This window comes from Bombus vosnesenskii, unplaced genomic scaffold, assembly GCF_011952255.1.
Source record: "Bombus vosnesenskii isolate JDL3184/JDL3185 unplaced genomic scaffold, Bvos_JDL3184-5_v1.1 scf7180000013512, whole genome shotgun sequence".
In the NCBI taxonomy this organism is placed as follows: domain Eukaryota; kingdom Metazoa; phylum Arthropoda; class Insecta; order Hymenoptera; family Apidae; genus Bombus; species Bombus vosnesenskii.
The window spans coordinates 82409-94430 of NW_022883093.1; the positions used below are offsets into that span (position 1 = coordinate 82409).

At 30.1% G+C, this 12022-nt stretch overlaps 2 protein-coding genes across 5 annotated transcripts; one reads left to right on the plus strand and one right to left on the minus strand.

The window, feature by feature from the left end:
• Positions 1 to 457: 457 nt before the first annotated feature.
• On the plus strand, positions 458 to 3790 carry LOC117238470 (tether containing UBX domain for GLUT4). Of its 4 annotated transcripts, none has more exons than XM_033503375.1 (8): positions 458 to 518; positions 875 to 986; positions 1066 to 1121; positions 1199 to 1448; positions 2089 to 2508; positions 2585 to 2942; positions 3242 to 3407; positions 3491 to 3790. In XM_033503375.1, exons 2-8 carry the CDS (start codon positions 900 to 902, stop codon positions 3627 to 3629), a joined length of 1476 nt encoding a protein of 491 aa, XP_033359266.1. In that variant the 5' UTR covers positions 458 to 518; positions 875 to 899; the 3' UTR covers positions 3630 to 3790. The 4 variants fall into 4 exon arrangements, with proteins under 4 accessions (XP_033359266.1, XP_033359265.1, XP_033359264.1 ...); XM_033503374.1 differs by lacking the exon at positions 458 to 518 and adding an exon at positions 533 to 753; XM_033503376.1 differs by lacking the exon at positions 458 to 518 and having other exon boundaries at positions 763 to 986; positions 2089 to 2191; positions 2288 to 2508.
• A 175-nt stretch (positions 3791 to 3965) lies between these two features.
• Positions 3966 to 6527, minus strand: LOC117238468 (protein ecdysoneless). The gene is made up of 5 exons (XM_033503368.1): positions 5976 to 6527; positions 5386 to 5879; positions 4813 to 5311; positions 4540 to 4738; positions 3966 to 4464 (listed from the first exon to the last, which is right to left on the minus strand). The coding sequence occupies exons 1-5, from the start codon at positions 6229 to 6231 to the stop codon at positions 4044 to 4046; spliced, it is 1869 nt and encodes a 622-aa protein (XP_033359259.1). The 5' UTR covers positions 6232 to 6527; the 3' UTR covers positions 3966 to 4043.
• Positions 6528 to 12022: the final 5495 nt, after the last annotated feature.

Sequence of the window (12022 nt, forward strand, 5' to 3'; positions counted from 1 at the left end):
CCTTTCGATAATCATTTCTATCAATATCATAGATATATTAAAATAAGATTGTCGTATTGCCAAAGGAAGTATCGATAATTCAGCAAGAATGTGAACTATATTCAATAAACTAGTTTTATTTAACGTTTGAAGAAATTTTGTTATGAAAATTATTGATAATGCATTCTACTCTTACTATGCAGAAGATATTAACAATTGCACAATTTACTAAAAAATGAATTGAATGAAAATGAAATGAAAAAATTAACATTTTACGATAAAATTTTTCATACCCATAGATTTCATAAACCATTTATAATTACAAACAAATTAAAGTGAGATATGAATTTTGAATTTCTTAAAATTTTACGCATTTATGTTCGAACCAATAACTAATACGACCCCAAATTACCACATGACCATCTTCCCCGCTTCCTGGAGGTGATCCCCCCCCCCCCCTTCCTTCGCCAAAAGTAAAGGTTTATGCTCGGCTTTATCACGGTTATACATCGTGATCGTGGGTTAGACTGTGCAAAATTGTATACATAGATTTTTAAAAGAGAAATGAATAACTAACTATAAGATGTTATATAATTTATGCAAGTTTCTATAAAAAATATTTTTACTTAGCAAAATATTCGATGCTTGGCTTTTTTTATAAAAAGATATACAAGTGTATTGTACACCATTTAACTTGCCATTTTTAGTATTTAAATATAAAACGTTAAGGAACATCTATAGCATTCAACATTCTTTTTGACATTAAATATTTAGGTATAGATATAAACAGTATTTGAATTCTTCTGTCTTATTCTGTTGTTCGTTACATGTAATGTGATCTGCTTTGATGCCTTATATTGTACTTTAAATTTTTATTCTAAATGTATGATTAAAGCCGTTAACACAAACAATTAACAATTATGGCTACAAATAAAAACGTCATAGTACTTGTGCCAAATGGTCGTCGACAAAATGTTGGAGTAACTCCAAATACAACAATACTACAAGTAAGCAGTAAAAATATTAAAAAATTATTTTGATAAATATTTTGTTATGTTAATGTTAAGTAAAATATTTTTCTCATAGATTCTGGAAGAGGTGTGTCAAAAGCATGGATACAATGTAGATTCTTATGACCTTAAGTAGGTATTATCATAAAAAGAAGTCATTGTATGTTATAAAAATATATACTCTAATTGAATGTATTTCATTTTTACAGACATTTTAATCATGTATTAGACCCTAATGCTATATTACGATTTACCGGATTAGCAAATAATGCACAATTAGAAATGGTACCTTGTACAAAAATACGTTCCGTTTCCAATGTCACAATAGGTATACAGTTAGAAAATGGGGAAAGATTAATGAGCGAATTTACATCTAATGTAACATTAGCTGAAATTTTAAAGCATGTAAATTTTAATGAAGATTTGGAAAAAATTATTTTAATTTACATGCATCGTGAGGTATGAGTATATTATTTTATTGTTAATATTATTATTTTAATAATAAATTTTATGTTAAACAGTAATTAGAAATGTTTCTACATATATATAAATATATTATTTATCTAAATTTATTTTTATGTTACAATGATCTTTACATATTAAGAAGCACATTGATTTTAATGTTAGTGAACTTTGTTATTGTATTTACAATTATTTAAATAAGCAATTCATGTACATATATCAACTTTTCTGAAATAGTTTGTTGTTCTGTAAGGACTCAGATTTAGATTTAGAATTTATTGAATTCGTTGCTTAAAATGGGAGTTCTACATAAAATTAGCATTTTTTCTATTACTTAATAAAAAATCTAATCTACTACTAAATATATATTTTATCAAAACCTGTGTGGATTTATTCATTATTTGTATACATTATGGAAAACAAAATTAAATAAATTGTACATTTATATAAATTTTTTAATATGTAATCCATAGCATTTTACTTTATTGTTTATGCTCTATAATATTAAATGTGTAATAATATTACAGAAAATATTGTAGAATATCAGAGTCTATTAAGAAGTTCTATGCAATTATGAAATTGAGATAAAATTTAAGATGTATAAAATCCGTTTTATATTATGCTATGATTTTTACAGATTTCTGGAGTAGAAGCTTTAAAAAATACTACTCTGAAGTCATTAGGACTCGTCAATGGTAAAGCTGTATTACGATTAATACAAAAACGACCTCAAAGCATAGGTAATATTTCTTTGACAACATCAAAAACAGTTAAGATTGCTGAAAACTTCAATATACATAAAAGAGATTCTGGAAATGAATATTCATTAATTGCAGATACTAATGAAACATCAGAATGTATGACTTCTACAGGAAAGCAAACACAGAAACTAGGAGAATTAAAAACATGTTCTCAGAACGAAGAGAGAAAAATAATGAAAAGAGAATATGAAAATAATATAATACCATCCACTAGTACAGATAACTATACTGGAAACCAAATTTTATTGCAGCCATGCAACAAACATGAAACAGATGATTTAAATAATATAGAATTCGTAAGATTTATGTATACTAAAATTTAAGTACTTGTGTAAAACATACAACCTCTCTCTCTCTCTTTTCTTATTGCAGTTAGGTGAAAGAAATGCTTTGGTATTCGATCAAACTACAATTCAACGAAAATTTAGAGATGAATTACCAGATGATTTTTATGATCTAACAGTTGATGATGCAAAAATATTATTAAGAGATGCTAAACGTTATAGAAAAGAATTAGAAGAAGCACCTCTCCTAACAAATATTCAACGACAATCCAATCAAGAAAAGCGAATATTAAATCAATTAAATAAATATCATTATACAATTATCCGTATACAATTTCCAGATCAATTTGTTCTGCAGGGTTTATTTCAACCAATGGAAACTGTTCAAGCAATCAAAGATTTTATAAAATGCTATTTGATTGATGCAAATAGTGACTTCATAATTTGTAAGTAAAAGCAATTTCAAAAGCATATAAATTTATCTTTTTATTACATATTTTTATATATCTTTTGTTTTATAAAAATTAAAAAAGAAAAAATTTTTAGAAAAGCCCTAGACTTAACGTAATATTTTACAAAAAAATTTTGTTTATGAATTCAGAAGAACTTAGTTCACAGTAATTTTTAAATTCATCTTATTATAAGTACAATAATCTTATTATAGATTTACATTATGTAACATATTATACATCCCGAAAGTATATGTTTATTATAGATAGTAATACATATTTTTCTTATTGAATAGTTACTACGCCACCGAAACGTAGTTTGAACCCTAATTCTCGCTTAGTTAATGAAAATTTAGTTCCTTGTGCTATCGTTTATTATTCTGGGTCATCAGCTCTTAAATTGGATGTAAAGGAAAAGTTTACAGATCCTAAGAAAGTTGAACTGCAAGTAGCTAATGTTAGGTAAGTGACGTTTATAAGTACTGACTCCTTGTCATAATTCTACATGTATAAATACTGTTTAATATACTATATTATTGTTTTAGGAAATCAATGCTAAATAAAAATGAGAATATAAATAATGATACAAATACTAGATCGACATTTAATACACCAACAAATAATGAATCCGTAACTGAAAAAGGAAGTAAAATTCCAAAGTGGTTAAATCCATCATTTAAATAATTAATGACCTTTGTTATAGTCTGGCAGACTTTGGAATATTTTAGAGTAAAGTATAATGATATTTTAATATGTACATACATGACACACATAGATATATACATTCATGTATTTCATTTAATATTGTAATTAAACATACTTTTGTATAATAAAGACTGAAAAAAAACGAAAAGTCATGTATAAAATATACATATTTTATAACAGTTGAAAAAATATTTAAAAAATTGTGAGTTTGTAATACTACATCTATGTATAAAGTTACTTTCTTGTTGTCAACGATAAACGTGCTATTGATCTTAAATTTCATCTGCTTTCAAAATAATAAATACATATTTTGCATAAAATGGCTAGCAGGAATTTCAATCTATTAACAATCATTAACATGTTTAACTAAATATTAATATTTAGATAAAATTATTAACTTTGTAAATCAGGAGGTACTGTAGTGGGTGATTGTAATTGTAAGTGCAGAAGTTGTCGAGCAGGTCTACCTATTATATTTCCAGTTGGACCTGAACCACCTGCTTCTTCTGTAATACTTTTTAATAAATTATCTTCTATAACATCAGAGCTTTTATTTGTCTCAGAGTCTTCATCTTTTTCTATTTGAGACTGTATTTCTGAATTTAACAATCGCATATATTTGTCCATTTCATTTCTTTTATCTTCATCATCTTCACCCAAGGATCCCTCTGAACTTCCTTCAAATTCTCCTTCATTTCCTGGAACAGCTAAATCTAATATTCCTCGTAATGTACTATCAAATATGTCTGCATCGAATTCAACTTTTCCATTGTCCTCTGGATCATACATTCCATCAACTTCTGTTGAAAGATCTCTGAAAACAAAGAAATATATAGATTACACATACACACTTTGTAATATTATTAAAATTTTAACAAGTGTAACATACTCTAAAAATTGTACACCATCAATATCACTATTTTGATTTAAGAACATCTGTACTTTTTCTTTAAGACTTAATGATTCTTGTTTATGTTTCTTGCTTTTAGTATTTCCCCACTTTTCGTTCAAAAATGTTTCTAACTGTATTGGATCTACATTTAACCAACTATCACTATCTGCAGGACTTAATGCAGCTTCATCTTGTGCTATGTATTAAGTATAATATGAAGTAATAATTAAATACTGAGTAATAAATGAAATATTAATTTCAAAAAATTACCATGTAATTCAACATCATTGGACTGTATGTTTTCCCATGCTTCTAAAACCTTTTCAGCATCACTTTTATTAATGTCGGTAATAGAATTATATAGATTAAAGTATTTGAAGTAATAATCTTTTGCTGCATTCAAGAGCTTTTCATATTCTTCGCTACCTTTTAAAAGATTTTTAAAATAGCCATTAACTTCTAAACGGCTTAAATATGTATTTAAAACATCTTCATTTGCTTTTAATTTCTCAGAATTATTAACTGATCTTTTTTCTCTTCTTCTAAGTTCTTCATTTGCACGAGCAATTAACATTTCTAAACCACATGCTATTTTAATTCCAAGTATGTGTGCATTATACTTTGAATAAGTTATTGGGGGTATATTCCAGCCTGTCCTTGGGTCTCCAGTATATCGACAATGATTTGCCATTGCATACAAACATTTAGTCATTTTTACATTAACCATAATACGTTGTTCAGGAGGAAAATATTTCATAGCACGACAAACCTACAATACATAAAAATTTATGAAATAAACCAAATTATAGTTGTACACAAGTTTATATAATATTAAACTTTTACTTTTCTTTCAAGTGGATCAGAGTGGCAAATTGTTCGAATAATTAATGCAATTAGTCTTGGTTCTTGTCGAAGTATTGAAACTGCTTTCTCAGGTAAAAAGACTCGAGCCTTGTGATGTCTTTTTTCAATCTCACTAGGATAAATATTAATTCGTCTTTTTAAGACATCTTGTACTTTCTCCGAAGCTCTGTAAAAATATGGCTTCTCCCAAAGATTATTTAACAAATCCAACCATGTTTTATGTTTTTCGCGAATAATGTGCAATTCACCATTATATACAAATACATGGTTTTCACATGTTTCAGGATTAGCCCATGGGGGCAAAACATTTGCAGCTTCAATTAAAAGAAATTCACCGTCAGAATCTATAACTTTAGCAATTAATCCATTAAAAGCCTGGGTAAGTTTAAATATCAGAAAGACCACAAACCATTCATCACTTATATCTTCATCAAAACGTAAGCGTATATAAATGTGAGGCAATATATTACATTCTGCAAGAATGAAAAATGAACGATATACATTTATTATAATCATGAACATTTATTATAATAATCATATATTTTAAATGAGTTATTAAAACGTTTTACCTCCTACAGTTGTAGAATTTTCAATAAGCTTTTCCAATAATAATGCTTCTTTTGTTCTAGGATGAAAAATTAAATTATCATTATGCCAAATATAACCTTCAATATACGGTGCAATTACTTCATTGAACTTTGTAATTTCTTGTAAGAGAATTTCCTCTGTTATAGTTATTGAAGGTTTTGTATAACAAATTTTTGGATAAAGGAAACATTCAAGCACATCATCTTCTTTAACTTTAGATATTTTTGTATAAGCCATGGTTATGGTTTCATCTGTTACGTTACCGCGTGAACTCGTTGTTAGTATAATTGTATAAAGTTGGTTTCAACGATTTTATTCATAAAGATACATATAAAGATAAAGTACACGAGTCATATGTTATGAAGTAAGTAAATGCGATATAAGAATAGAAACAGTACGCTGCATAGAAGCTCCTTCAGTTCTTGTCTAATTAGGCATGCACACTGTCGCCATTCATTGATCGGTGTTTCATTTTGTACTTTACTTCCTACTTGTCCACCAGAGGACCATCGGTATGACTTCATGCAAGAGCTTCTCGCAAGTGGCCCGTCTTGGAACACTTCTTATAAATACATATATACGTATATATACATATATATATATATAGATATGTATGATGTATGTATGTATGTAAGTTTAAACGTTCTATTTTACCCTAATGTCTAAGGCGGATCTGCTATGTGTTAGGTTAATTGTTAAATCTTATTTCAAGAAAATATTCGAAGATGATTCGTCTCAGGTTCAGTACTCTGAGAAATTGCCAAAAAATGTATTTTCAGAATTATAAGTTCATAAGAGAGTATAAGTCTGACTTTGCGTCACTAAATCAGAGTTTACTATTATTTTAGTAAATGTGGCTTATAACTATATCGAGAACATCTTTTATGAAATTTCCCCTATTTAATACTAAACAATCATAAATTGTCGGTTCTCGAAATTGACTCATACCTAGAAGAAATCAATAAACACATCCGTGTTGTTATTGAAATTTCTACCCTAAAGATTATTAATGAAACATATAATTCTATAGATAAATATGTAATTTCTAAAATAAAAACATATTCGTAAGGATCATATATCAGAGGATCAGAATCATTCTAATCACCTTTTACAGATCTGTAATCATTGTCTACATATCCTCCCAAAAATAGTCAAAAAATTTAACAAATCAATCAACTCCTACTGGTACAACAGAATAATAGATATAAGTACTAGTAACCCCCGAGAAGATATTCCAAGAGATACACTCGTCACCTTTGACAAATGAACATAATCTTCTTATTAAGTGCAGCAACCGTGATTTACAAATTAGTTCAGACCACATGATTCTAAATTCAGTTGTAAGATTCCCATATTCATGACTGGCATAGTAACTGCCCCACTCCAATCGATTAATTCCCAGGTATACCAGTTGCCTGATAAACCATATGTATAAAAGCACCATGGAAATCAATAAAGAGTTTTAATTGTCATTCAATATTCGATCAAGTGTGTAATTATTACCTCCTTGCTCCTTATTATCCTGTAAATAAACTTATTACAAAGTTATAAATTTTAATGTCTTCGTTTACTGTTTTAAACACTTTGTGACATACTTTAATCCTGGCTATTTATAAAGATAACAGAATTGTAGTGGAAGAAAATTTAAGAGAAATCAAAGTATTATGGAAAAAATTGACTCATGAGTTTGAGATGAATATTGAAAAACCAACCAGCTTTCTGAGGATGGAGATCCAGAAAACAGGGAAAAGAAATAAGACTTACAAAAGAACTACGCGAAGAAGGTATTGAAACTTACGGAATGCAAAATGCAAAACTAACGACTACGCCGATGCAGGTGAATGAATCATTATATCTGACAATAAGATAGGACTTTTCAATTTTCTGGAAGCAATAGAGAGTCTTCTATGTTTGGCCAACAAAATACGATACGATATGAATTATGCCATAGATTTAATAGTAGGTGTACGGAGAAATCACTGAATGGAGACAACGAATGTTAAAAAAACGTTTAGGTGTTCGCAGGGTACAAAGAAAAAATATATATTACTTATATATTTATGGCTTCCTGTGCTGCAAATTATACAGGGGATCCGGTGACGGAGAAAGGTACGTCCGAATATGTAATAAAATTCTGTGGGGGCACCATAAGTCGATACTTGAGGAAGCAGTCGGTAGCAGCGTTGTCTAGTACGGAAGCCAAGTTAATAGCTTGTACTAGTAATTAGTAAGTACTAGTAGTTGTAGCTAGTACTACATATAAAATATATAATTGAGGAAGCCAAACTGGTGATAAAGTTACATGTTGATAATCAAAATGCATGATATTTTGACCAGTTTTCGGATAGCTCTGTAGTTTCGGACCGATTCGAGGGATTCTCTCTCTTTCTCTCCTTCTCCCCCACTCCCCCCTCTTCCTCTCATTAGCTCAATCGTATTAGTTTCCAAAACACTCACAATCGGGGAAGTTGTAAGTGGTAATTTTTTTCACAGAATAGTTCAGAAGGTCATTAGAAATGAAATATGCTTTTATTATTTTTATTTTGCCTACCTTCTGATTTAGATGATTTTTGGATATGTGTAGAAGTTCATATTTTGGGCAACTTTTTCACATACATAGAATGAGTGGACTCGCTTGGTTTTCGAGATATTCGTGAAAAAACTGCCGGTACCGTTATAGTGGGTTCTGGCTATAGTTGTGTGTTGTAATAGCGCATATGTTAGTATTGGTTACCAGTCGCCGGCAGCTTATCTTCTGCATACTAACGACGGTTGGGCGAACTTAAAGGTCCCCTGCACAATTATATATGTGAGGTTGCAAGAAATGTCCGTTATAATTCAATTAAAAGTAAATATCATCAATATGTTGGATTTAAAATTGGGTTAGGTTTATCTTGCGTGTTGTGAATTATTTTTTGTTGAATTAAAAAGTGTACCAGTCGATCGTAATTATTACATAAATTTAGAATTCATATATTTCATTATGGTTACATTTCTTAACTGTTTGTAAGTTTGAAGTATAATATTCTTACAGCCTCGCGTATGCAGTTGTGAATAAAGTTTTCGTAGCTATTTATTGAGATTCGCAAACTATGGTATAAAAATAAGCAGATCGATGGTTGATGGGTGTAAACAAATCACCGAGTGGCAGGCAAAGTAGTGATCGTGTCGGCTATATTTGCGACTGTGTCACACATCAGCACATAGATACACATGTATGTGCGGGATTCAATGTCTAATAAGGACAGCTCTTTTTTACGAATATGTAGAAATATCTAGGACCGAGCGGCGTTTATACGCATCTAAAGGAAAAAATTATTGTTTTGAAAAATTGTCCTTGATGACATATTCAGAAATCATCGAAATTGGAGATGAAGACTAGCTAATTACCAAAAACTAATCACGTCAAATTATGTTCTCCTTGAAACCATTCAATTTTTATCAGGAATATTTTTCATTAAATTCGTTATTTATGCAGTAATCTAAGTAGTTCTAATTACGTGTTCCACACCACATATTTGAACTTCTTCTTTTCATCAAATCTTCATAATATTATTGATGCTTTATGGTTTATATTACATACACAACTATTATGGTTATATGGATAAATAAAGATCGTTTTGGCCAGATTGTGTTTAAATAAAGTATAAAAAAGATTTCAGAAATTGATAAAATTTTCGTTGTTATGTTGCAGCAGAAAATATAAGTTGATAAATTCATTTTTAATTGATGGATAATTGAGCTTATGTTATGCTAAAACGCAATGTACTACATGCGTATTACATATATCATTTCTAGTTTAACGTGTAACCATGTATATATATGTATATATAATGTTTATTGCCCAAGAAAAATATAAATTACATATGTGTATTCACAATAAACAATGAATTTCTGTTTGAAAGTGGTTTTGGCAAAAGTACCGTTACGCGACGGTACGATGTAGCCATACCATATTTTGTGTTGGGTTTATTTTTTTAACATTACAGTTTGTAATTTAATTCAAAAGCGGTACTTTTATACGATATTGTCTTCTCTTCTTTTTTCTGTCCCGAAAACTTGGTCGCAAAACAGGACAGATTGGTAGCCTACTTTTGGTTCCTTTGGGGCTAAGGGGCTGAGGGAACGGTGGGGGTAGGGGATGGGGAGGGTAAGGGGGATATCATTTAGATTTATTTACAATGTTTACAATACTTACACTTATTTTACAAGGAGAGAAATTGAACGCTACTGACGTTTTGCGGTTCTCTCTCTGTTTCTTTTTTTTTTATTTCGATATCCAGCAATACTTTTTTATGTTTTTTCTGTGTTTGCTTTTTGTGTCTTTCTACGGGAGAGCCATATTGTATCTCCACCTAGTATCTATGTCTGTCCATTTTAATTTTCTTAGTAAAGTATTATTTTAATTCCTATTTCTCTTTTTATGTGGTAAATTATGGGTATATTGTTTTGATCTTGGAGGTAATTTCTTTTCATCTAGGTATAAGAACGCTTCTGGGGGGGGGGGGGGGGGCCTGCTTTGAGTGTATTATTATGGTATAGTTCGTTTGGAAGTAGACAACTGAAAATTAAGCTATTTTCTTTTATCTTTGCAGCTTGAGTGAAGTGATTTCTTCTTAGTTTTAGGATATGACAATCGATGCGGTGTATGGTGGCTAAATCGTAGATTTTTAGTTTTTAACGTATTTTTTGAAGTCACTATGTTTGGAGCTGTATTTACTCAGACAAGCCCTGATGCATTTTCTTTCAAATACCCGGATTTTTTTTTCATTAATGACGCTGATATGTTATACCAGAGTGGACAACCATAGGTTATGATCGGTCTAATTAGTATTTGATAACAGAGGATTTTTACACTGCTGTTCAGATGTTTGGAGCAGAATAATCTTTTTGCTTTCCACAACGCTTTGCTTGCTTTGGCAAGTTGAATTTCGATGTGCTGTTTGAAGATTAATTTGTCATCTATATTTGCGCCTAAGCATTTTTCACAATTTTTGTGGGGTATGTGTTCCCCTTCATTTGTTTTTTCTCTTAATTGAAATTTTTTATAATGTTCTCTTTCAGTAGAGTCGAGTTCACTTAATTTGGGTCTAAACAGTATGGTTTTACATTTTCTTATTATTTTGGTTTTGCGACCTGTTGCGTAGATAATTAAATCATCGGCGAAAGCTATAGAGCGTTTATGGGTGGATGTATTGAGATTAAAGAGATTTAGTAAGTCGCTATTTTAAATATTGAAAAATGGCGGAGAGTTTACATTCCTTGTTGTAAGCCGTTTTCTATAAAAAATTATTTGCTTGATGTGTGCGAACCATCGGTCATTACAAAGGATTTATTAGTTATCATGTTCCAGACTATTTTGATTAGGTATTTCGGAAAGTTGTTCTTAATTATTTTGTATATAAGACCTAAGATCCATATTATGTCGAATGCTTTTACGCGGTCTATTAAGCAGGTGACTACTCATTGCTTTGCGTTGAGAGCCCAATAGATGTTGGACGTTAATTATTTATTTATTGCGTAGAGTGTGGAATGTTTGTGTCGGAAGCCGAATTGATTTTCTGGAATTACGTGACTTTTTGTGCGAAAGGAGACTAGGGGATTGTTTATGACTATTTCGAATACTTTGCTTATGTTGAGTAAAAGACTTATAGGTCGTAGGTTTGAGGATGAGGAGCCGTCTTTATCTTTTTTTATGATGGCTATTAATTTACTTTTTTCCATTTTCTGGGAAAGTACGTGTTATTTAGTGCATTATTAAAGCGTGTAACCATGTGTAATCTATCAGATATGATGACTTTAGGACACTTGTCCGCAACTTTACCAATTTTATTAGTTGAATTGAATATAATTTCTACACACACCGCTGTAAATCCTAGGGGGCGTAAGAAACACTAATTTTTTATAGGATCAATGTTTCAGAAAATGGGGCATGAAGTCTATAAGATGCAAGATCTATGCTGTATACTCATCTATTCTATACATTGTCTGTGATTACGTCTATTCTATATACCGTCTGTGGCGCCAC

Coding starts and splice junctions, on each gene's coding strand:
- LOC117238468 (XM_033503368.1), bottom strand. CDS start 6,231: ATGGCTTATACAAAAATATCTAAAGTTAAAGAAGATGATGTGCTTGAA. Junction 4,739..4,812: donor CAATGATGTTGAATTACATG/GTAATTTTTTGA, acceptor CTTAATACATAG/CACAAGATGAAGCTGCATTA. Junction 4,465..4,539: donor GATGGTGTACAATTTTTAGA/GTATGTTACACT, acceptor CTTTGTTTTCAG/AGATCTTTCAACAGAAGTTG.
- LOC117238470 (XM_033503375.1), top strand. CDS start 900: ATGGCTACAAATAAAAACGTCATAGTACTTGTGCCAAATGGTCGTCGA. Junction 1,449..2,088: donor TAATTTACATGCATCGTGAG/GTATGAGTATAT, acceptor TGATTTTTACAG/ATTTCTGGAGTAGAAGCTTT. Junction 2,509..2,584: donor ATTTAAATAATATAGAATTC/GTAAGATTTATG, acceptor TTCTTATTGCAG/TTAGGTGAAAGAAATGCTTT.